The sequence below is a fragment of the Heteronotia binoei genome, chromosome 6, assembly GCF_032191835.1.
Source record: "Heteronotia binoei isolate CCM8104 ecotype False Entrance Well chromosome 6, APGP_CSIRO_Hbin_v1, whole genome shotgun sequence".
NCBI classification, from domain to species: Eukaryota; Metazoa; Chordata; class Lepidosauria; order Squamata; family Gekkonidae; genus Heteronotia; species Heteronotia binoei.
Window position 1 is genome coordinate 4,850,166 of NC_083228.1, and position 26,261 is coordinate 4,876,426.

At 46.4% G+C, this 26,261-nt stretch overlaps 1 protein-coding gene across 1 annotated transcript in view; it reads left to right on the forward strand.

Moving 5' to 3' along the window:
- The window catches only part of ZCCHC24 (zinc finger CCHC-type containing 24), a 199,158-nt gene that overhangs the window by 28,943 nt on the left and 143,954 nt on the right, over window positions 1-26,261 (forward strand). The window contains exon 2 of the mRNA XM_060240781.1: window positions 19,052-19,252. Within this exon, the coding sequence (XP_060096764.1) occupies window positions 19,052-19,252 (201 nt within the window). The remainder of the gene's footprint in view (window positions 1-19,051; window positions 19,253-26,261) is intronic.

Sequence of the window (26,261 nt, forward strand, 5' to 3'; positions counted from 1 at the left end):
AGAAGAGCCACACTGGATCAGACCCAAGGCCCATTAGTCCAGCTTCTGTTCATACAGTAGTCAACCAGCTGCCACTATTGTTGTTCTTGTTCTTGTTCTTGTTGTTGTTATTATTATTATTATTATTATCTTTAATTTTCTATCCTGCCCTCTCCGCAAGCGGACTCAGGACAGCTAACAGACCATTTAAAACAATTTAAGATTATAATTTAGAACAATCAAATAACAATTAAAATACATTTCATGGTGCTGCTCAAAACTTCAGTATAGGTGGGATCGTAACTTTCTTTCTTCTGACAGTGCTCCTGTAGTAGTCATGATCCTCATGAGTGATATCGCTCAGCAGTGCAGTGTGGCAGTCTTCTCCCATTTAAGTGTAAAAGGCCTGTTGAAATAGTTCAGTTTTACAGGCCCTGTGGAATTGGGAGAGATCCCGCGGGGTCCTTATGGTCTCCGGGAGGACGTTCCACATAGCTGGTGCTGTCCAGGAAACCCACTAACAGAAAGATTGCAGCAACACCATGCCTCTTGTTCTCTCCAGTGACTGATTTAAGGAGATATACAACCTCCGCTACTAGACAGCCATCACAGTTAGCAGTCACTGATATCCATCATGATTAGAGGCTTGTAAGTAATTTAGTACCCTCACCTTAGGGCTGCCAAGCCACCGGGTGGGCAGGGGTTCTCCTGCCCTGGAGGTTCCCAACCTGCCGGCCCACATTGGGCCAGCGGGGGGAACCTCCCCTGATGTCGCTGGCACAATGATGTCACTTCCGGGTGATGTCATCACACCGGCAACATCACTCACCGGCTGCTCTAGGTGTTTCCGGAGAAACTTTTGTAATTGTTGAATTGTTTGGTGGTTGTACGGAGGCTGGTTTTCACGGAAAGCCTTGTGCTTTGGATTTCTCTGCCCATCTGGAGACTGGCAACCGTACTCCAAGACTGCAAAAGCCCAAACCCACAGAAGGATTTTTGACTCCGTTCTTGAAAGCTTCCAGCTTTCTGGGTATTCTGGGGAAGAGAATTCCAGAGTTGAGACTTGTGTGTTTTATCTTCACTTATTTCTCTGTTACGTGATATCCTTGTTTGTTGAGGTAATGACACATCTGCCATTTTACCATCTCCTCCCATACTTTGGTGTGATGTTCTGACTTCGGCTTGCAACCCTAGTGAGACACAATAATTTGTATCTGTGTCTTAAATACTTGCTTCCTGACGTAGCTTTTGGGCTTTTTGACCTCTTGCCTAATTCCTTGTAGCAGTGCTTACCCCCTGTCTTTGTTTCCAGTGCTGCTTGAAACTGGAATCTTTATCTCCTCCCTTCCCAAAGGATACTTTTTTCTGGCCTGGGTAGCCAACATACCATATTTTCATTATTCTGATGTGAAATCCAGGTGATGTCATAATTTCCATTGGAACCCCTTAGTTTCAGAGGGGTTTACAATGTTGGCCGTAAAACTGTAACACTGGGCTGGAAATTGGCAAAGAAAGATAAAACTTTTTGACTAATTTTTATAAACATGCAGGAGCACAATGTAACTTGCTTTTTAGAGGCTCTCCTGCCCTCCTAAAACAGTCATTTCAAAGAAAATAAATGCTGTGTCTTTTCTGGTTTACAAGGGGATACCACTGAACAGGCTTGCAGAATAAAAATAATGATTGTTGTAGCTAAAACAATGCACTTGAAGGATCCATCAGCAACAAAATCCAAGTGGTTAATTATTTTAACCATTTGTGTGGTATGTGTTTAAAGAGTGTTTATGATTATAAGCTGAGTGTGGCCATGGGCATCTTCTTCTTGCACTAAATGTTGATGGTCATAATCAGAAGGAGCACCCAATAATACCTAAAGTGGTAGTAGAATCTTCTCCTCTTCTGCTTCATGCATGCATTTTGCCGCAGTGCCTGCTGTATTTCCAGCCTTTCCCAACAAAAGATCTTGCTGGGAAGATCAGGAGTCCCCAAATGTTTTGAGCCTCCGGGCCCCTTTGGAATTCTGACAGAATGGTAGATACAGCTACAAAATGGCTGCTGCAGGAGGTGGAGCGAGGCTTGCCAGTCCCCAAGTCCTGTACATAAATAAAAAACCATAAATTTTAAACAACAAAACAGTGTAACGTAAAGGTCAGAGGTGTTCTGACAGAGTCTGCACGTAGAGCTTCAAATAGGCAAGAGCATGCAGCAAAAGAAGACAGTTCAAAAGCAGTCTTTCCAAGGAGGAACAATATTCCAGTATTTAGTTTGTGGAACTAAAAGAAGCCCTTCCAAAGATGTCTGTTCTAGATATCAAGACGTTTCATCCGTCTGTTAGTTTTCTGACAAATATGTTCTGAACCTTGTTGGTCTCCTGTGAATGTATTATAATGATTGGGTTCCAGTGATAAATAAGCCTCCAAACTGAAGAAAGATGGATGAAACCAGATATCTAGAACAGATGTCTTTGGAAGGACTTCTTTTAGTTCCACAAACTAAATACTGGAATATTGTTCCTCCTTGGAAAGACTGTTTTTGAACTGTCTTCTATGAATGTCTTTTTGCTATATGCTCTTGTCTATTTGAAGTTCTACATGCAAGCTTTGTCAGAACACCACTGACCTCTACATTACACTGTTTTGTTGTATAAAATTTATGGTGTCCCTTAGCGGTTTTTTAATTTACATAACTGTACGCTAAGATCCTATAGTTTCGCTAGTCCCCAAATCCCCGCAAGGATCCCTTGGTTTTGCAAGCTCCTCCCTGCCAGCAGCCAGCTTGAGCCTTTAAATCTTGGCAGGCTTCGAAGGAACTTGCTGCAAAGAACTGCTTGTGTTTTGGAAGGTGTGTGTGCCTTTCAATCTCAGCAGGACAAAGCTGCAGGGGGGTGGGGTAAGCCCAGCGAGCGTGTGAGAGAGGAAGCCAGCATAGTCCCTCTGTGTTTGGCATTTGTTCAAGAAGTCGTTTGTATGGATATTAAAAAGTTAACCAGAACCTGATTATTTGTATGGATAGTGATAAGAAAACCAGAACCTAGATTGCTCTGTTTAGTAGTTTCATTTTTCTCTGTTAGGCTGAAGAAGTTGGTTGAAATACAGCAGACTGCTACATCCAGTGACTCCTGTAAATTGCCCCAGTGAGATCACAAAAGTGTGGGCTTACAAACTCTTCATTTTGGCTGCTTTGTGTGTGTGTTCACTTTGATTTTGTGGAAGTGCAGCTGCTTGGGGAACCCTTTGCAGGCAGAAAAGAGGAGAAGGAAATGACTATCTTGGAAAAAAACCTGCATTGCTGTAGGCAGATAGGTAGGTAGGTATGTGTGTGTGTATGTATTTATTTATTTATGGGAATAGCAAAGTCTCTAGGCTCCACCTCTGAAGTCTCCCAGCTCCACCCCCGAAGACTGCAGGTATTTCCTGAGTTGGACCTGGCAGCCGTAGGTGGAGCCAGCCACGAAATGACTGCTGAAGCAGACCTTCAGTCACACAATGAAGATCCTTATGCTGTGCTGCCAGTTGCTGCCAAAGCAATGTGGTTGTTTTTAAAATGAACAGTTACAACAATATATCCTGTGGTTACAACAGCACTACTACAGCACTACTGGGTATTATAATCACAATATCACAATGAAAACAGACATTTTCTAAAAACTCTTGGTGGCGGGGGGGGGGGGGGGGCGGGCAGAAAGTGTAGTGGCAAATGCCATGGTGCTCACAGGTATTCACCTGTGTAGTCTGTTTATTATTATACCTTGCTGTGTATTCCATTTATTATTTTGTACTGCAAATGCTTGTTTTGCAGTAACTTCTGAAGCAGGCTGGTGTCAGTAAACTGACCGTAACAGGAAGATGAATGGAATATTTAACTTTACAGTGGATCTGGTTATGTTTATTGAGAATAGTGGCAGCTCAAATATATTCAGTAATGTTTGCTGTCTGGATTGGCAGCTCTCGAGGGGTGGAAGAGATAAAGGTGAGCATTTAGAAGTCTGCCAGTATTGCACTTACATCTTACTTAAGTGTTCCTCATACATTTAACTCTTATTTGAGAGGGCTGAAAACTGGAAAATTCTAAAGGTGTGCATACCAACCACATTTGCAAAAGATGTTTCCAACATTTCCTCCAAAGGCAAAATAGAGATGCTCCTTTATACAGAGGCAGGCCATAGAATCATAGAGTTGGAAGGGACCTCTAGGGTCATCGAGTCCAACCCCCTGCACAATGCAGGAAACTCACAAACACCTCCCCCTAAATCCACAGGATCTTCATTGCTGTCAGATGGGCATCTAGCCTCTGTTGAAAAACCTCCAAGAAAGGAGAATCCACCACCTCCCGAGGAAGCCTGTTCCACTGAGGAATCGCTCTAACGGTCAGGAAGTTCTTCCTAATGTTGAGCTGGAAACTCTTTTGATTTAATTTCAACCCGTTGGTTCTGGTCCTACCTTCTGGGGCCACAGAAAACAATTCCACACCATCCTCTACATGACTGCCCTGTTGAAAAACGGAGTGTTGTGGTTAGGATTGCCAATTGCCTGGTAGAAGCAGGCAATCCCCCATGATGTGTGGCAATCCCCACACATGATGTGCCTGCGTCACCCAGTGGTTTGAAGCTAGTTTTACTGTAGAGTTCTGCCCAAAAACTAGAGCGTTGCCCCTGATGTCACCAACATACCAAGGAAGGAAGGAAAATAGTTGGGGGAGGTGGAGGTGGAAAGAAAGCAACTTTAAATGCATTTTCGCAGCCACTGGCTAGCTTGGTTTGGAAAAGTGATTTAAAGAGAGAAATGCCTTCTCCAAGCTGGCCAACTGGGCGGTGGGGTCTTTGAGAGCCACACAATATGTGTGAAAGGGCCACGTGTGGCTTCTGAGCTGCAGTTTGGCCACCCCCTGCTCTATCTGATCCTTTTTTTTTTTAAACTGGTGGTACAATGGATTGAATCTGGGACCTTCTCCATGGCAAAGCCTTATATAAGATCAACTGAAACGTATGAAGTAGATCACACTGAAAGAGAGTGCTTTACCCAAGGCTGTTCAGCCAATTGCAGATAAGTAGGAGACTGCAAGTGTCCCACAAGCCCACCCACTCCTTCGCCTTCTCTTCCCTTGTTCTCTCTGGCACCCACATTTAAAATTAAATAAATATATAAATACACCCCCCCTCCCCTGGTTTTCCTTTTTGAAACTAACAATGGTGGAACATCATTGCCAGTTCTTATGGAGCAGAGGTCCGTCACTGGCTATTAGCCACACTCTATGTGTGTGTGTGTGTGTATTGGCCACTGTGTGACACAGAGTGTTGGACTGGATGGGCCATTGGACTGATCCAACATGGCTTCTCTTCTGTTCTTATGTGACACAGAGTGTTGGACTGGATGGGCCACTGGCCTGATCCAACATGGCTTCTCTTATGTTCCTATGTGACACAGAGTGTTGGACTGGAGGGGCCACTGGCCTGATCCAACATGGCTTCTCTTATGTTCTTATGTGACACAGAGTGTTGGACTGGATGGGCCATTGGACTGATCCAACATGGCTTCTCTTATGTTCTTATGTGACACAGAGTGTTGGACTGGATGGGCCATTGGACTGATCCAACATGGCTTCTCTTCTGTTCTTATGTGACACAGAGTGTTGGACTGGATGGGCCACTGGCCTGATCCAACATGGCTTCTCTTCTGTTCTTATGTGACACAGAGTGTTGGACTGGATGGGCCACTGGCCTGATCCAACATGGCTTCTATTCTGTTCTTATGTGACACAGAGTGTTGGACTGGATGGGCCATTGGACTGATCCAACATGGCTTCTCTTCTGTTCTTATGTGACACAGAGTGTTGGACTGGATGGGCCATTGGCCTGATCCAACATGGCTTCTCTTCTGTTCTTATGTGACACAGAGTGTTGGACTGGATGGGCCATTGGCCTGATCCAACATGGCTTCTGTTATGTTCTGATAAACCAGTTAGTTTGAAACCAGAGTTTTGTCATTGCAGTTTTGAAGAAGGTTTGCAAACTCTGCTTTGATTGGTAACAGTAGACCAGGCGTGATGTTACACCATATTTAAACTTCAAAAAGGAAAAAAAAGACTTGTTGCCAGGATTATTTCCTTTTTGTAATGTAATTCCAGGAATGTTCATCCTGGTGGAATCCCTATGATTCACAGGAAACAACTGCCAATGATTGAGACTTTCTCAGCTATTAAGGGTGCAGCCTTGAAACTGCCTCCTTATGCATAAACTTACCTTAATGTACTTTAACGGCATGGATATTTTTAGGCAAGGGAGCCGCTAAAATCTGAAGTTGGTTGTTCCTGGAAACATTTTGTCGGTTCAGTCCTACCATTTGTATAAATGAGCCTGATGTCATCAGTCAATCATGGTCAAAAGCAACGTAGTACTGATCCCATTACTAATCTGCCATTAGTGGGAGGTACAGGGTCTTGAGGCCCAAAATTCAAATTAGCCTCATGAGTGTCTGAAAGGCAATGGGATGGAGTGCCCACTGCATTTTAGTTGTGCATCTTCTCCATTCACCTATGACACATCTCCATGGTCTGTTTTTATATACAAAAAGAAGTGTTTGGGTAAAGGGAGTTAAATGGGGGAGGGGCAGGCTAAGGGTCCCAATCCTATACACTCATTGTGTAAAGCTGGAGGGGAAAGAATCTATCCAACTTCTCACCTTTGAGTGTTAGGTAGGAAGGACATACAGGGTGACATACAGACGAGCATTTAGGAGCAGATGGGAGGCATTCCAAATCGGGCTGGCTCAAAAAGAACTGTCCCAGACCCTCCACACGCTCCCCCATAAGTCATCCCCATCCCATCCACGAGGCAACATGGTCAAGATCAGTCAAAAGTAGATGTGACTAGGGGTGGCTTGGCAGTTTCACACTACCAAGGCACCTCACTTGCGCCCTTCTGCTTCCAGACGCCGAAGAGGCATCTGGTGTGTGGCTTAACAATTTGCTACCACTTTGAAAGTGGTAGCTTTTTGAGCTGCTCTCAGGATGCCAGAGGATAGGGTGAGTATGGGATGGGGACAGGTGGCAGAAGTTTGTGTTTGGAAGGATTTTTCTAGTTGATTTCTGAGGCGTCTCTGAGACAGCCCAAAGTGCCGGCCTGTAATCACCCATATAGGGTGTTTTTACACTGACAGTTTGTGACTATCACCGGATTGGAAATTCACCTTTTACATTACTGGCGCCCTTCCGCTTAACGTTCTCACAACTGTTTTGCATCGTTGCTGCCCGAAGCATCTACATTTGTTTAAGTGAGATGAGTTCCGGTGCTGCTGCTGTAATGTTTTTCTCGAAACTAGTTTTGATCCGGTCATTTCTCTACAAGCATTTCAAACTTGTATTTCATGCGTTTTAAAAGACTCTTCCAAAAGCCACAAGGTGCAGTAATTTGCATGAGAACTGACAGCACTTGAAATTTTTACATATCATTGCTTGCCTCATCTTGTAATTTAAATGTGTATTGTTTTTGCAGTGTTGACACAATTTCCAAGCAATCGTATACATTTAACTAAGCACTGGTATTCCATCTGCCCTCTGATCAGAGAACACCCCCCCCCCCCCAATTGAAACACTTTAGCAGGAAATAAAGAAGTTTGGCTATGCAAAATGAGCGCAGCAAATTCACCAATGTAAAAGGAAAATAATTAAAGCGGAATGGTGGCAGGTGATTTGAAGACGCTAAAACTCTGGATCAAACTGAATGTAAAAATGCCCATAGCCAAGCAGGAAGGATTTTAGCCAGTGGCCTGTAGGGGTTAGAAGAGGGGAGGGGGTATTGTCTGCTCAAACTGGCAGCAACTCTCCAGGAACCCAGGGAGAGGTCTTACATCACCTGCTGGGACCTTCTGCATGCCAACCCGATGCTCTACCACTGAGCCAGGGCTCCTCCATGGGCTGTAGCTCCAGCTACTGAGGGAAAGAATTTAATACTTCAATTTTTAGCTTTCAAATGGCCTTTTGCGCATGAGTTGTTACGTTGAGTTTGTCTATCTGCTTTCTGGGTCCCTAATATCCCTGTGAGCAACAGAGATTAAAGACTGTGCTGAGAAGCAGCGGCGTCACTAGGGCGGGGCCAAGGGAGCCATCGGCCCTCCCCCAGAGCATTCTCATTGGCCCCAGGCACTGACCCATGACCCCCCCCCCCCAACAGGAAGGGGCTGGCCCTGGGACTAGAACGCTGCTGCTGTGTGTGGGCTGGCCAGGATTCTGAAACCGGGGCCGCGCTGCCGCCGGCTCAGCTAAAAGCGTGTGGTTGAGTGGGGGAAACTTAAATGCTGCAAAACTGGTATCTTGGATTACGGGGGCTGGTCATGTGACCAGAGGGTGGATGAGGGAGGGGCCATGTGAAGTGGGCGGGGTTGTGTGCGGAGGGGGTGACGCAGCCCTCCAAAAGGGGTGATGCCCAATGGGGGGGGGGTGTGACTTGAATCAGTTACACCCCAGGGTGCAACCCACCCTAGTGACGCCTCTGCTGAGAAGGCAACCTGGTATGTTCTGGGAATCCTGAAATCCTCCATCTGGAAGAGAGTCTGACTTCTCCCACGCAATTAATAGGCTGCCTCACTGCTTTCCTCTGCTTTGAGGAGTTGTCACTAAAGATCAGATCTCTTGATACGGGTTTAGGCACCAAAGCCTGCTGTCCATATGCTAGAGTTGCTACCCTCCAGGTGGGGCTTGAATGACTCCTAGAATTATAACTGTCTCCAGACTAGAAAGATCGGCTCCCCATGGAGAAAACTGGCAGCTTTGAGGGGCAGACTGTGGCATCACATCCTTGCAGAACTCCCTCCCTTTTCCACACTCTGCTCCCAGATCTCTAGAAATTTCCCAGCCTGGTGTTGGTAACCCCACCCCAAGCACATCTTTTACACTCATGTCAATGAATAGCTGCCGTTTGCTGCTGTGCCCAATCTAATAACAGAGGCCTCTGGATTTACACTATAAGCACATCAGAAGAGCCCTGCTGACTAAGACCAATGGTCCCTCTGGTCCAGGAGTTCCTCTGGAGGGCCAACAACAGGGCACAGAGGCAGAGGTCTTTTCCTGATAAGAAGAGCCCTGCAAGATCAAACCAGTGGCCACCCATCTAGCCCACCATTCTGTCTCACACTGTGACTGACCAGTTCCTCTGGAGGGTCAACAACAGGGCATGAAGGCTGAGGCCTACCCCTTATGTTGCCTCCCAGCTCTGGGATTCAGAAGTCTAGTGCCTCTGAATTTGGAGGTTCCCCTCAGTCACCAGGGCTAGTAGTCATTGATAGACTTGTCCTCCATTAATCTATCTAATCCTTTTTTAAAACTGTTTTTTTACTGTGGCCCTCACTACATTCTCTGGCAGCTAATTCCACATTGTAATTACTCTCTCCGTAAAGCAGTATTTCCTTTTGTCCACCCTGAACCTACTGCCCATCAACTTCATGGGGTGCCCTCAAGTTCTAGTCCTTTGGGAGAGGGAGGGAAATTTCGCATTGTCAACTCTTTCCACACCATGCATAATTTTATAAACCTCTATCATGTCCCCCCTCCCCCCATCCCCCAGTCTCTTTTCTAAACTGTGTGAAAACCCACTGCTGCAAGCTCATTGCCTCTTAAATTGCAAGACTGGCTCTGAGCATGATTTCTCTTCCGTCAGAATTATGGGCAAAGTGCTGGACCTTTAATCAATGTAAAGAAGACTTTGCGGGTGTGTTGGTGTGTGTGTGGGCGCGCCATCAATTAGCAGCCAACTTATGGCGACCATGTAGGGTTTTCAAGTCAAGACAGGAACAGAGGTGGCTTGCCATTGCCTGCCTCTGCGTAGCAAACCTGGACTTCCTTGGTGGTCTCCCATCTGAGAACTTACTGGGCTTTTCCTGCTTAGCTTCCAAGATCTAATGAAATTAGGCTACTCAGGGTGCTCTCGATGGTTTTACCGCACAAGTGTTTTGGAAACATTGTTTGGGGGGTGGGGAATGTATTGAACGTTGCCTGCCCCCTTCTTGGTGGTGGAGGAAAAGCTGTCAAGTTGCAGTTATAACAGCCCTGTAGGGCAGGGGTGTCAAACATGCAGCCCACGGGCCTAATCAGACCCATAGAGGGCACCAATCAGGCTTGTTGGCAACTGGCTATTGTCTGCTTCCTTCTCCCTTGGCTGCTTTCTTCTGTTGCCATTTTTTGTTTGTCTCCTGCGATCAGCCAGCCAGCAAAGCAGCCTCTCCCTTTCCCTCTTCCCCCTCCCTTTTCCCAAAGGGAGGAGGGGGAGCCTCAGCCAATGAAGGAGCTTGGCTCTATAGTTCTGCTGGGTGATTAAGTTTGCCAGGCTCAATTAATCACACTGCAGAGCTACTGAGCCAAACCTCTCTTCCTTCTATCTGCTGAGGCTCCTCCCCTGGAGAAAGAGCCAGAACTTCCTTTGCTCAGTCCCTGCTATTGGGAGAGATACAAAGAGCACTTTTAAGACTAGCCACATTTTAATGAAGGTATGAACCTTTTGCCTTGCTACACACAGAGAGAGAATTTTGTTGGGTTTGCTTTGGGTGTAGCTGGGTTCCCCTCCTCTTTTTCACTGTATTCATGCCCTCCAGTCCTTCCCATAGGAAAACATATGAACTATTTAGAAGAGAAATAACAACAAGCCAGCATTAGACTGAAAGCGTGTGTCCAGCCTAGGTTTACCCAACGAATTTCCCTTGATTTTTCTTTCACATTTTCTTTGATTGGGGATCTTGAATTTAGACTTCCCAGATAGTGGGCTGATACTGACCATTGTACATGGCTGTCTCTCTGTTCTTGCACTGCCACAGGAGTTGTAGTTATTTTTCTGGGGAAGACTATAGTTTTGCAGACTAGAGCACTCAGTCTGTGCCATTGTGCCTTCACATATTCTTGACCAGCATATGAAGCAACTTATATACAGAAACTCACAATGCCCAGCCGCTTCATGTTTTCCTCTGGGTCTTAGGCTCAAAGCATTGACCATGAGATCTTTGTAATGAATGTCAGTAAATCAAAAGTAGGTTTGCAATTTACAGATGTGCACACTTGAATAACATATTCAAGACTGGTACAGCACAGACATTGTTGGCAGTTTTTGATGCAATATTTCATAGCAAGAGATGACATTTATCAGAGACTGTGAAACAAAATATTGCAAGCATGCTAATGTTTTAAGCATTTATAATTAATAATAATAGTTTTAAGTAAAAAAATTAATTGTCTGCACCCTTTATACAGTTTATATACAGTCCGTTACCTGGCATTACATTTTATGACACACGCTTGGCCCGTCCAGATCTCATTTATGTCAAATGAATTCAGCACCCTGCTTGCTGTAGGGCTTTCAAGGCAAGATCCCCAGACTTCCTTGGTAGTCTTCCATCATGGCTGAGCCTACTTAGATTCTGAGACCTGAGAAAACTGGGCTAACCTGGACTATCCAGATCTTTTTAGAGAACATAAAATGCTGTTGCAATGGGAAGGGGTATGGTCTAACAAGCATCCCAGACCCCCGGTCTCTTAGCTCCCTATTTCCTCTCCTTAACTGACCCTCACTAAAGAAGAGCATTCATGCTGGCTAGATTTAATGCACTACCTTCGGCCATTCTCTCTGGAAGATACCACAGAATCCCCCACAATCTTAGACGATGCCCTTGTAGCCAAGGAGTCATCGAAACGGTCCCTCATGTTCTTCTGGACTGCCCTTTCTATAGCAGTCCACGAGTAAAATACCTAGATGCTCTGCTCTCTGACCATCAAGGCCTTTCTGACAATGCCAAGGCCTGCTTTTTACTTCACGGGAAACACAACTTTGTTACCACTCACGTTGCTTGCTTTTTACAGGTTGCGATCCAAATCAGAGAGGCTTTTACTCCTGCATAGCCCACAGCTATTTTATGTCATTTAACTTTTGCTGGTTTTTTATTATATCCCATTGTGTCACTGTTGGTTTTAAGGTATGCTGTATCTTTGTATCGATGCCAATAAAGGTCTATGTATGTATGTATGTCTAACAAGCAGGGTGGATAGACAGCAAGGAGTCACGGCCAAGTTTGCCAATAGGTATGGAATGGAAGGGGCAGTATATGTACCCAAACTGGGATTAAAGATGTGCATGCATAGACAAATCCAGGTGGGCAACCATGTTAGTCTGAAGCAAGAGAATGAAGTTTGAGTCCAGTGGCACCTTTAAGATCAACAAAGTTTTATTCAAGGCATGAGATTTCGTGTGCAAGTATACTTCTTCAGATAAAATACAATGGAGAAAACTATTCAAACTTATAGATGGGGCTGAAAAGCAAATTAGCATATAATACGATGTAGACATTTTGAGACAAGACAGAAATAACAAGCCAAGTGTTCAGGGTCAGCAGCTGGATTGGTGTTTGTGTGTGCCTCTATGTCTGCAAGCACACTCTTCGTTTAAATATTTTAAACCTTGGCTACCAAGCAGCCTTAAATGCCTGCCCTGTTCAGAGCCAGTTTCACTCAGACAACACTGAGCCATCCAGAAATCACACAAGTGTTGCCATGTGACTAGTCCCTTGACTGGTCCTGTGATCTGTTGGTGCGAAGGTCTTTCCCCTGTTCCCTTCCCCTCTCTTGCAGTCCCTTCTGGTCCCAGGAAAATTGATTGCTGGTTCACAGGGCTCCCGCAGATTAACAGCTGCACAGGTTGGGAGGTGCAGGGGGGAAGGGGGGCAGTTTGCTGGTGCAAAAGTACAGAGAGTGATTTTTGCCCCCTTACTCTACACAGGGAGTTGGCTTTCCTGCCGTTGGAAGGACTTGACTTTCCTGGCGTTTCCTGGGAGTTGGCTTTCCTGGTGTTGGAAGGGACTGTGGTGGGGAGAGGGCTGCGGGAAAGGCCTGCAACCATCAGTTCCTTCTGCTGACAAATCTACACACACACACCCCCTCACCAATTATCTCAACTGCAAACAAAACTTCCCTGGGTGATCTGGGATGAATATGACTCAAATTCATTTCAGAAACCCATTTGTTCTCAGAGTTTTTAAAGTGTGTTTTGCCTTCTAACCTTTGCAGGGCAGTTTCACAGTGGCAGAGCCGAAAAAGAAAAAGAAATCTGGGCTGCAGCTGTGGAACAGGAGCTCTCAGCAGAGTTCTCTGTGGACCTTTGTTGTGTACCGTTTATGTTTTGCACATTTATAAAAAAATAAAGGCAAACAAAAGTTAAAAATGAAAAAAATAAACCTTTTTTCTGAGTAAAGAAAGATGGAGAGGAGAAGGCTTGGCTTGTGATATTTGATCTCCGAGGGTCTCAAAAACCTGGGAAGACACCAGTGGGTTGCTTGGGTTGCTGTTGGGGGTGGTGCTTGGGCTGGAAGCTCAGCAGATGTCACATCCAGGTCAAAGGTAGCTCATGCAATCTTCTCCCCTTCTTGTGAGGTCAATTTCAGGTCAAAGTTCAGCTCATCCAACTCATCACTGTCTTTTGAGGATCAATTTGAAGTTTAAATTTAAAAGAAACTGGGTTTTATACCCCTCTTTTCTCTAACAGAAGGAGTCTCAGAGCTGCTTACAATCACGTTCCCTTCTTCTCTCCACAACAGTCCTCTTGCGAGGTTGGTGGGGCTGAGAGAGCACTGAGAGAACTGCTGTTGAGAGAGAAATTCTGAGAGAACTGTGATTCACCCAAGGTCACCCAGCAGGCCTCATGTGGAGAAGGAGCGGGTAGGATCTCTAGATTAGAGTACGCTGCTCTTAACCACTACACAATGATGCCTGGTATCATTCATCTGAAAAACTACTTCAGGTTTTTCTCTATATTAAGAAGAAAAATTGAACCTGATCTCAAGAGCAGGCATGTACCCCTCTTAATTACAAATTAATCTATAGCCTTTAGAGCAGGGGTGTCAAACATGCAGCCTGGGGGCTGAATCAGGCCCCTGGAGGGCTCCTATCAGGCCCCTGAGCAGCTGGCTGTCATCTTCCTTCTGCATCACAGCTTGCTTTGCCAGGCTTGCTCAATCACACAGGAGCTACAGAGCAAAGCCTCTATTTTCTCCATTTGCTGAGGCTCCTCCCTTGGAGAGGAGGGAGGGAGGGATAGCTTGCTTTGCCAGGCTCTCTCAATCTCACAACAAAGCTACTGAGCCAAGCCTCTCTTCCTTCTATTGGCTGAGGTTCCTCCCCATCTTGGTCCCCTGGGGAAGGAAGGAAAGAGCCAGAGTTTTCTTTGTCCAGCTCCCTGGATCCCATGGGAGAGATACCAAGAAAGCACCTTTAAGACCAACAAGTGCTAATGTTTTAATCATATTTTATGTTTTAAATTTTTTTTTAATTGTGTTTGTGTCCTTTATAAAGTTTACATCCCTGCTACCTGGCATTACATTTTATGACACTCGTGGCCTGGCCCATTAAGGTCTCATTTATGCGAAATTCAGCCCTCATAAAAATGAGTTTGACACCCCTGCTTTAAAGTCACACAGGTCAATCAGCTTCTCCTCATTTCTGTGGTATACTATAGGAAAAAGGGAAGGTACCTTTTTTCCACGTGTGGGTACACAGGGTGCTGGTTGCAACCGCAAAAAGGTTATGTATAACTCTAAGAGTAACTCTTCACCATACGTTTCAAAACTAAGATATCATTAAGGGTTTTTTGCCGGGTGTGTGTGGGTGTGTGTGCATACAAACCGCTTAATTTCAGTCACACGGCGATGGTCCTTGTCCTGTGGGTGGGAACTACCGTGGAAGCAATTTTTTAATCAGAAGCCCTGCTGGGCAAAAGCTCCGCTGGGGCCTGCCCCCTTTCTAAAAACACACTGTGGCTGCCAGCATGGCATCCATGGACACCAAATTGGGGACCTTTGTCTTGGAGTCTGTAACGACTCTTGCTGTCTGTAACCACTCTAGGACTTCCGTTAATCCTAGACTCGTTGATTTCTGTCATCTGGAGATGTGTTATAATTCTGGGGGGACTCAGGAGGTTGGTTGCCCTTATCTAAGCACAAAGCAGATGCTTTACCACAGAGCCACAACTTTTTCCCTAGTCATGGTAAATGGCAAAATCATGAGTAGAATCTAGCAGAATCTGGATTTAGTTTTTTAAAGTCCCGTGCTGGTTGCTAGACAGAACACAATTTGCTGGCTGACTGACATCCTTAACACTTGCTGCAAACTTAGTCCTTTCTTTAGGGTGTTGGTAGTTTTGTTAGACCAGTGAGGAAACTGAAAGGGACAGTAAATCTTGCCTGTTATTACATGCCTGTATGTGGTGGTTCTCATAGGCTGTTTTCGCACTGACCTTAATCAGCAGCGACGCCCCTCTTCACCGCGCAGGATTGGCGCGGATTTCGCACTAATTGCCGCGGAGCACCCGGAAGAGCCGGAAAGTCCCGCGGCTTTTGCGGCGCAAACGGAAACCGCCAAAAACCAGTTTCCATTTGTGCCGCAAAAGCCGCGGGACTTTCTGGCTCTTCTGGGTGCTCTGCGGCAATTAGTACGAAATCCGCGCCGATCCTGCACGGTGAAGAGGGGCGTCGCTGCTGATTAAAGTCAGTGCGAAAACGCCCATATAGAGAGGATAGTCTGAAGTGTGGGAAGGGGGCATCAGATAAGAGAGAAGATAAACCTGAGAAAGCAAGAGAAGGTGCAGGACGTGCCATTGAGTCACACCCAACTTAGGGAGACCCTCATGGGAAGCTTACAGAGGTGGTTTGCCATTGCCTTCAGCAACCTTGGACTTCCTTTTTGTACTCACTGTGGCCAATCCTGATTACCTTCAGCTAAACTGGGCTCCTTGGCTGCTGAGAAAGGCTAGATAGAAAGCAGAGGCTAGAGGGCCACCTGACAGCAAGAGTGATTCTATGAATTAGGCAGATCATAAGAAGGAGAGCGGGATGGGTTGCATCAGTGCTTAGTTCAGGGGTGGCTAAACTGTGGCTCAGGATCCACATGTGGCTCTTTCTCACATATTGTGTGGTTCTTGAAGCCCCCACCACTCCATTGGCTAGCTTGGAGAAGGCATTTAAGTAGCTTTCTTTTTACCTCTCTCTCCCTCCTCCCATCTCTTTGCCCTCCTTCCTGCCTGCCTGCCTGCTCTCAAACATTTGATGTCCATGTCTTACAGCTCTCAAACATCTGATGTTTACTCTGTGTGGTTCTTATGTTAAAGTTTCGCCACCTCTGGCTTAGTTGTTGTGGCCCTTTCTTACATGCTCGGGGAAATGCTGATTGACACTTTGGCACAGTTTTTCTCCAGGCCAATGTGGCCAAGGATCCCGGAGGTTTTTGCCATCTTCTGAGCATGGAGCAGGGGTCACTGGGGATGTGTGGGGAGGTACTTGTAAATTTCCTGCATTGTGCAGGGGGTTGGACTAGATGACCCTGGTGGTCCCTTCCAGCTGCATGATTCTATTCTATGAAAGCAGAAATGGTGGTGGAAAGTGCCATAGTCAACTTCTGGTTGCTTCCCCAGTTTTCAAGGCAAGAGATGTTCCGAGGTGGTTCACCATTTTCTGCTTCTGCATAGCGACCCTGGACTTCCAGGTCTCATATCTAAATAGTAACTACGGCTGACCCTGTGTTACTTCTGAGTATGATCTGACAAGATTGAGCTAGTCTGGGCCAAAGGAGGAACAGAGAAAGACAGATCTATCTGTGGACACATGCATGCGGGCCAGATTAAGGCCATCTGGTACCTAAGAACAACGCAGCAATGGTGCTTCTCGAACCTTTCATTGCTTGACTGCTAAGACATTAAAACTCAGTAACTGCTGAAAGTGAAATAAGAGATTAAAAATTCAGTTTTCTTCTAGGGCAGACCCCACAACTATCCCTAACACTAAACAGCAGGAAGCAATATAAGCAAAGGGAGCCCCCTTCTCTTGGTGCCCTAAGCACGTGCTTGTTTTGCTTCCTAGCATTCCTTTATGCCATAGTTGACTTTATGGACGGTGCTTGTGGTGTCAAGAACTCTGAACAAATTTTCCAAACTATGCTCTGCTGAAGGCGACTCCACCCTCCCAGTCTAGAGGCAATGACCTTCCCTGTGGCCTCCCGCATCGTCTTATGTTGCTGAGCATTTTTCTTTCCTGCTTTTTGCTAAGGGTGGCCCACCCTTTTACAAAGGCTCAGGTCACTGCTTAAAGGGCATTAGAGAGACTAAAATCCTGCTACCAATATTAGGACGATTAATTCCCGTCCAAGTGATTATGAGTTCTCCTGCAGGCTGGATGCTTGGCAATGGCAAATCCAGGGTTTTGTTGGGTTTGACCTTCTTGCCAAAGCCAAGGGGAGATCCACAGGAGGTGAAAGACAGCAAGGGGCCATTTCGTAAGGGAACAGTTAAATCGCAGCAGGTTTCCCTCAGAAAAATCTAAGACAGATGTAGATCAGAGTTCTCCTTGTTACCACTTGACTATAAAACGTGGAACACTGTGTTTTAAGATCTCTTTAACCAGTCACAAATGAACAATTACTTTGGGAGTTTGCTTGTTATTTCTCTCCCCCGCCCAGCTTTAAAATTGCCCGTTTTGAATAGTCTTGCATGCCAAGAATGTTTTCTTCTGTGGGGGCCCAGTGTGCTGACATTTCCCCTCTGAGTTCTAAACACACCATTTATTTATTTAATTTATATCCCGCCCTCCCCGCCAAGGCAGGCTCAGGTTGTTGGAAGCTACAACGCCATGATTGTTGGAAGCTACAACGTCAGAAAATTAATCCCTTAGAGGCTCCTAGTCACACGAACACACATGAAGCTGCCTTCAGGCCATTGCTCCATCCAAGTCAGTCTTGTCTGCTTAGACTGGAAGAGGCTTTCCAGGGTCTCAGGCAGATTGCCTGCTGCAATATTTTTAACTGGAGATGCCGAGGATTGAACCTGGGACTTCTACATGCTTAGATGCTCTACCACTGAGCCGCAGCCCCTCCCAGTCTGTGTTAAGTCCTCACCTTCATCCCACCCCATTTCTTCAGGCAAGGAGGTGACATGCTAATCAAGACTGTATTTTGTAGCTCATCAGGTAAATAATAATCTTAGAGCGATTTATCAGTTTGGTGTAGTGGTTAACTATGCGGACTCTTATCTGGGAGAACTGGGTTTTATTCGCCACTCCTCCACTTGCACCTGCTGGGATGGCCTTGGGTCAGCCATAGCTCTGGCAGAGGTTGTCCTTGAAAGGGCAGCTGCTGGGGGAGGCCTCTCAGCCCCACCCACCTCACAGGGTGTCTGTTGTGGGGGGAGGAAGATGAAGGAGATTATGAGCCGCTCTGAGACTCTGAGATTCGAAGTGAAGGGTGGGATTTTAATCCAGTATCTTCATCTTCATTTTATATTTGTGCCTTTGTTGTTGTATAACTCTAATTTATGTTGCCCCATTTGTCCTCAGTGCCCAACTGCGCCCTGACCTAAATAGCCCAGGTTAGCCTGATTTCCTCAGGTCTGAGAAGCTAAGCAGAGCTGGTTCTGGTGAGCACTTGGATGGGAGACCACCAAGGCATCTCAGTATCACTAAGAAGAGTTGGGCAATGGCAAAGTCACCTCTACCCTGACCTCGGTGGCCAAGGCTAGCCTGATTTCATCAGCTCTCTGATGCTAAATAGGGTGGGCCCTGATGACTGCTTGGATAGGTGGCCAACAAGGAATTCCAGGGTTGCTCCACATAGGCAGGCAGAGGTAAATCTCCTCTGAATGCGTCTTTCATTGAAAACCTCACAAGAGGTCACCACAAGTTGGGTGCAACTTGAAGGCACTTTCTGCCACCTCCACAACTATTTGTCCTCTCCGTGTGTGACTGTAGCTGGTGGCTTCTTGCACACAGGAAGTGTGGATGGATCTTCGAGAGAAGGAAACGATCAAGCATCTTTCAGTACAGTTGGCACCATGTGTGGCCAGCCAAGGACAGACAGCAGAGAGAAAGCTCTTAGGTGCCCTGCTAAGGGTCTCTCTCCTACATACACATGTGTGCAAAACTGGGCTTGGGGAGATAGGAGATGGACTGAGCTCCTGGTATTTTTCCTTCTATCTTTTTTTAAAAAAATGGGAATCTCATTTAATTAACTGTCACTGAGAGAGATCACCTGAGGAGGAAGTCACCATGTTCTCTTTTCTCTCCGGCAGGCCCTGAGCAGCAGCCTATATAAGAGCGCCTCTCCTTACGGTTCCCTGAATAACATCGTGGATGGCTTGAGCTCTCTCACCGAACATTTCTCTGACATATCCCTCTCATCAGAAGCGAGAAAACCTAGCAAGAGACCACCGCCCAACTACCTGTGCCATCTTTGCTTTAACAAAGGACACTACATCAAGGACTGCCCCCAGGTAAGGGTCACGATCCGTGCCAGTGTGCTGTTCGCCACTCAAGAAGCTGGTGAAAGCAAATGTGATATTTCAGAACAGCCTTTTTGGGGGGGGATGGGTTTCTGGGTTTAGACCTCTTTGGCTTGATGGTGATGTATTAGTATTTTGCTCATAACCCAATGCCCAACTCTTCCAAGGTTCCACCTCAAACAAAAGTACTTGAAGGGCTGTGGAATTGGTGTGGATGGTGTGGAATTGTTTTCTGTGGCCCCAGAATCAGTGGGTTGAAATTAAATCAAAAGAGTTTCCGGCTCAACATTAGGAAGAACTTCCTGACAGAGCAATTCCTCAGTGGAACAGGCTTTCTCGGGAGGTGGTGCGCTCTCCTTCCTTGGAGGTTTTTAAACAGAGGCTAGATGGCCATCTGACAGCGATGAAGATCCCGTGAATTTAGGGGGAGGTGTTTGTGAGTTTTCTGCATTGTGCAGGGGGTTGGACTAATAATAATAATACTTTTTATTTATATCCCACCCTCCCTGCCGAGGCAGGCTCAGGGCGGCTCACAACACATAAATACAATGTACAATAAAACCGTACACGATAATTACAATTACAATTTTATAAAACCATCATTAAATCAGCTTGTATTAAAATTAACATTATGGTGCTATGACTTTGATCTTCTATAAAATTCAGTGGCTAAAACATATCCAGCGAAACTTTCTTGGCTCGGTATTAAGTGAAGGCTATTTTAAAGAGGTAGGTCTTGCAGGCCCTGCGGAATTGGTCCAGACATCGCAGGGCCTGCACCTCCTCTGGGAGTTGATTCCACAGTAGTGGAGCTGCAATGGAGAAGGCCCGGTCCCGAGTAGTCTTCAATCTGGCCTCCCTTGGCCCAGGGATATTCAGCTGGTTCTTTCCAGCTGACCTCAGTGCTCTCTGGGGTTGGTATGGGGAGAGACGGTCCCTCAAGGAGGCAGGTCCTCGGCCATATAGGGCTTTAAATAATAACCAGCACTTTGTAACGAACTCGGTACAACACTGGCAGCCAGTGCAGTCCGGGGAAAACCCCGGCTGTATGTGCTCCCGTCTTGGGAGTCCCAACAACAGCCTAGCCGCCGCGTTCTGCACTAGCTGCAGCCGCCGGGTTCAGCACAAGGGCAGCCCCATGTAGAGGGCGTTACAGTAGTCCAGTCTTGAGGTGACCGTTGCATGGATCACCGTTGCTAGGTCCCGGCGCCCAAGGAAGGGGGCCAACTGCTTCGCCCGTCGAAGGTGAAAAAACGCGGACTTGGCAGTGGCTGCTATCTGTGCCTCCATTGATAATGAAGGCTCCAGAAGAACCCCCAAGCTCTTGACCCTATGGGCCACTTTCAGCAGCACACCGTCAAAAGCCGGAAGGGGGATTTCCCTTCCCAGGGCACCGCAGCCCAAGCAAAGGACCTCTGTCTTCGTTGGATTCAACTTCAACCCACTCAGCCTGAGCCAACCTGCCCCGGCCTGCAATGCTAGGTCCAGGTTTTCCGGGACGCAGTCAGGCCGTCCGTCCATTAGTAGATAGAGCTGGGTGTCATCTGCATATTGGTGGCACCCAAGCCCAAACCTCCGAGCAATCTGGGCAAGAGGGCGCATGTAGATGTTAAATAACATTGGAGAGATAACTGCACCTTGTGGCACCCCACACACTAGTGAGTGCCTCCGGGACAGCTCTCCCCCAATTGCCACCCTTTGTCCCCGTCCGTCAAGGAAGGAGGAAAGCCACTGTAAGGCCGACCCCCTAATCCCTGCGTCAGTGAGCCGGCGGGCCAGTAGCCGATGGTCGACCGTGTCGAACGCAGCCGACAGGTCTAACAACATCAGCACCGCCACGCCACCTCGATCCAGATGCCGCTGGAGGTCATCCACCAAGGCGACCAGCACTGTCTCCATCCCATGACCCGGACGAAAGCCGGACTGGTGGGAATCTAAGGTGGAAGTGTCATCCAGAAAACTCTGCGACTGTAATGCCAAGTCCCAAATAGATGTACAAAAACGTGCTGCGCAGTAGCACACCGGTAAAATAGAGAAGCATAAAAATCACCATAGCATCTCATATTTACCTATACAATACAATCTAGATACAATATAATACTATAAATGCTCACCTCGTGATACTTTCACAATTTATACATTGAGTCAAGCCACAGAACACTGGCATTAGGAACGCTCAGAAAGAACGTCCCACCGTGCACACAATTGAGATGTTATGGTGATGTTTGTGCTTCTCTATTTTGTAGTAACACAGTCTCCATAATACACACGCACTTGAGGAAGCCATCTGGGAAACTGTGTTTTACCGGTATGCCGTTGTGCAGCGTTTTTTTGTACATCTATTTGAAGGACCTCCAGTGTGGTAAATGGTTTGCTATGAAAGTGGAGGTAATCTCACTGTACGTGAGGGGAGGATCATAGAGCAGAAGCTCTTTCAAGGTTAATTCACACTGAGCCAAAGCATAGTGTGGCGTTAGATAAGAACCATGCCAGGAACTCTAAGTGGTCTGAAGACAAAAGTCTGTAAAAAAATAATTACTCAGTTTTGAGCGATCGTACACACCAAGTGGGGTGATGTCTTGCTGTTAACGTATTTATTTATTAAAATATTTATACTCCACCTGTCCTCTTGGACCCAAATCACACAAGGCTGATGGACAGATGGTTTGGACGTATTTGACAGGTGTATTTGAGGCAGGTGTATTTGAGGCTTGTGAAAAACTATACAGTAGTGAAGTAGAAAGCCAATCCCTTTAATTCTCATGGACTTATCTACCCTGTAGTCTTGAATATCCTTGTAGCCATTAATAGAATGCTGCATATATCTTTGCTTTTAGGACCTGTGAGTATAAAACCAGATACAGATTTGAATAGCCACCCAAAAGGAGGTGCTATCCATTTCAGTGGGTTTGACGTTGAAATATGCATTTAGAGATGCATTCCTATTCTTAAACTAGCAGCTGACATACACAAGAAATGCACCAAAGTTGGTATTAGTGTGCTTGAGGGGCAGCACAATCTACATTGGAAATTAGTTATGTCAGATGATCACGATGCTTCTAGTCCAGATAAATGGCCTGTCCATGAGAATTAGCATTTGTGGCATTTAATAAAGCCCAAAACGTAACCACTTTTTAGATTTCCTGTTAGAATTGCTGAGGTATATTTCACCTCATAACAAAATCCTTCTGCTTGAACTGTTGTCTGTCAGTCATAGGTTTAAGAGTTATGGCTGAGGGGTTTTAGCTGCTGTAGTATTATACTGTCTGGGATTTTAGATTTTCTTATTGTGTGGTCTCTGCATTGTTTTTTTTCTGTTGTGCACATTTATATTGTGACTGCCTTGGGTGTCAGATGAAGGGAAATGCTGGTTATAAATGAATCAACCAATAAAACCATGCCAGGAAAAATTCTTCCTCCATTTCCCTACTTTTGAGAAGGACATCCAAATTCACACTAGGTCTTCCGTGAAGTTGGCGTACCTTAGAATTTCCAGTACATTTTGGTATGACTTCAAGACAATAGATTAAGCTGTCTGAAAGAAAAAGAATGCATGCTTTGCTGGGCAGGTGTTACTTTGGCATTTTACATCATAACCACAGCTCTCAACTACATTGCTCCTGAAAATGCAACTTTTATTCTCCTGGCTAATCTTGAAATGCTGTTAAGGAAGTTTAGGGGCATCCCAGAGGTGGGAGAGAGTGCTTATCAGCAAGAAGGTCAGCATGACATTATCTGGGGATTTTTTTCCCTGGTTTGCATTGTTTTAAAATAGAGGTTTATTAACTTTCTCTGTCCCCTTGAATGCCTAGAATCATTCCATTGTAACCCAAACTGCGGTTTGTCTTTATTTCCTGATGGGCAGATTATGGTTTGACCTTTGGTTCAAACTCAGGATTGCAAACTAGCTTTCAAGTACAGTTTGCAATCCCATTGTGGAGGGGAAAACCAAGCCACAGTTGGCCAGCTTGGAGCATGTGGCAAACAATGATTTATACTAACATTTATGTAGCTCTGTGCATACAAGGGGAGGAGGGCACATGTGAGCATGGGGCTCATTCCAAACCACAGTATGACATTTTGTTGTTTTACAAACTGACTGTATAGTATCTGCATGTGGTCATACTGGCACTTGGGAACTGTAGTTCATATGTGGTGGAAAGTGTCGTCGTTATCTAGTCAGACTTGTGACAGCCTAGACTGTCATGTGACAGGATTTGAGGTGGTGCGGCAGGACTGGATTGAATGCAATTCAAGGCAGTTGTGATTCAGAAAAATTGGTAGAGGCAGCATGGTGTCATTCATTCATTCATTCATTCATTCATTCATTCATTCATTCATTCATTCATTCATTCATTCATTCATTCCTTGGATTTATATCCCGCCCTCCCCGCCGAAGCAGGCTCAGGGCAGCTCACAACATGTCAGAACTAAGCCTCTATGTGTTACAATAATGTAATACACTCTGATAAAAGGATTAAAACATGAGTAACCAGCTTGCATCACTCGTTCCACAAATGATACAGGCAGAGAGAATTTTGACACAAGCCAAGACAAGAGCAAGAAGGATTTCAGACTATGGTCCAAATGAGAATTGCATTATGTGTTATGGTTAGAGTGTCAACTAGGATCTGGGTAGGGTTGCCAGGTTCCCTTTTCGTTGTGGCAGAGGGGATTGGGGGGCATTCTGGGGGTGGGTGGAAGTGATGTCATCATGTCAGCAACATTAGAGGTGATGTTCTGTTTCTGGGCAAAATTTTGAGGGGGGGGTTTGCTTCGAGACCACAGAGTTTGCCAAAAACCAGAGCGTCATCATGTGACATGCCCAGCACGATGACATCACCTGGAAGTGACATCATCACATCGGGAATGTTGTGCATTGACATTACTGTTGGGTTTGGGGTTTCCCCTGCTAGCCGGCAGGCTGGCAGTGGGCCATAGCCCCCCAAAACCAGGGGAATCCCCACTCAGACCTGGGGGCTGGCATCCCTAGATCAGGGAGACCCAGGTTTGATTCCCCTGCTCTGCAGTGGAAGCTTGTTTGGTGACCTTGGGCCAGTCACACATTCTCAACCTTACCTACCTCACAAGGTTGCTGTGAAGATAAAATGGAGGAAAAGAGAATAATGAAAGCTGCTTTTGTTCCCCGTCTAGGGGAGAAAGGCACCTGAACTGAATAAGTAAATAATAAAGGAATCACTAACCTTACGGCAGTTTCTCCAGAAAGGAAGGGGTTAAGCAATTAAAATGTACTGGGTTTGAAGCATGAGGACACCAGGAGATAGTGAATTCAGCTCTTTAATAAGTGATTCAGCATATTAAGGTAAAAACAGAACTGGCTAGCAGGGCCGATGACCCTGCTTATATGCATGCAATTAACCCCACCCCAAAACCCATTAAACACAACTATAGGTTAACAGCTGGCCCAACGATCCATGATAGGCCACCTTCTTGCATCCTGGTGGTTCTTGTTCTGGGGTCTCAAGCTCAGCCAAGTCTCTGCTGGCCCTAAGGCCAAACTCCAGTCCCAATACATAACACTCCTTCCCCCAAAGTTTCCCAACACCTAACAAACATAGTCTTTGAAATGTGCTGGTTTCCGTCGCTCCCTGTTGGACTGATGAAGCCCCTCAGTTGTGGCCGGGGAGTCTGGGTCCCTTGTCTGGGCTGCTGGAAGGCTGTGGAGGGGGAGCAGTTGAAGGGTCCCCGATATCTGAGGTGTCCGGTTGGGGTTCCTCCGATTCCTAGCAGTCTGGCTGGGCGCTAACTCCCGCTGGCTCCTGCAGTGGAACCGACGGGGGTTGCTCTACGGTGTCCGGCATAGTGTCTGGCTCAGCAGGGAGCATGCGGTGGTGGAGTTGATCCACGTGTCTGCGCAGGACTTGGCCCCCATTGGTCAATACCTTATATGAAACTGGGCCCGTGACTTGGATGACTCAGGCAGGGATCTATGTGGGGTCGCTGCCGAAGTTCCGGGTGTATATTGAGTCTCGTGGAAAAAATCCTTGGTACTCTGGTGATTGCCAAGGTTCAGGGGCTCTATCTGGGTGGAGATGGTCCAGTCTGGTCATTAGGCGGCAGCCCATGAGAAGCTCTGCAGGGCTGCGGCCTGTGGTAGCACTAGGGGTCACTCGATGGCCGAAAAGGAATGCAGCTCATCGGTGGTCCCAGTCCCCATGAATTAATTGCCAGAGAGACTCTTTTGTGGTGTGCATCATCTGTTCTGCCTGTCCATTGGTGGCTGGTTGGAATGGGGCAGAGTGGACGTGTCTGATGACGTATTTATTTATTTATTACTTTACATTTATATCCCGCCCTCTCCGCAAGTGGACTCAGGGCGGCTTACAACATCATAAAAACAATCAATTCAGTAAAACATATAAAACCATAATTTACTTATCAATTTAAAAGCTATTTGCGCTACACAGAACGTAGCAACACAGAAACTCTTGGAACTCCTCCGAAGTGAAGGCCGTTGCGTTGTCTGTGACCACCGTGTCCGGGATGCTGTGTGTGCAGAAAATCCTACAGAGCACTCATATTGCTTCTTGGGAGGAGGTGGAAGTGACTGGGACTGCCTCCAGCTACTTGGTGTATGAGTCCACCAAAATAAAGAATATTTTCCCCTGGAAGGGGCCTGCAAAGTCCAAGGGCAGCTGGGACCATGGGTTGCAGGTGGACTGCCAGTGTTGCACAGGGGTGCGGAGAGGTTCTGGCCGGGTTTCCTGGCAGACCTGGCATCGCTTGACCCGGCTTCCAAAACTCATTGGCGCAGGGCAAAGGGAACCACCACCTGACTGCCAACAGCAGGCATCCCTTGTGCGAAGAGAGTTCATCCTGGCACAAGGAAAAAGCTATAAATTTGGGGCCCACCCGGCCGGTAGGCCACCCCCTCCCCACCCAGTCGAGGACGCAGGATAAGATGCGATCCCTACTCGAGTGGCAGGTGATGTCAGCAGCTTGCAAGAGTCGGTCGGGGAGATCCTTGATGAGTAGGATC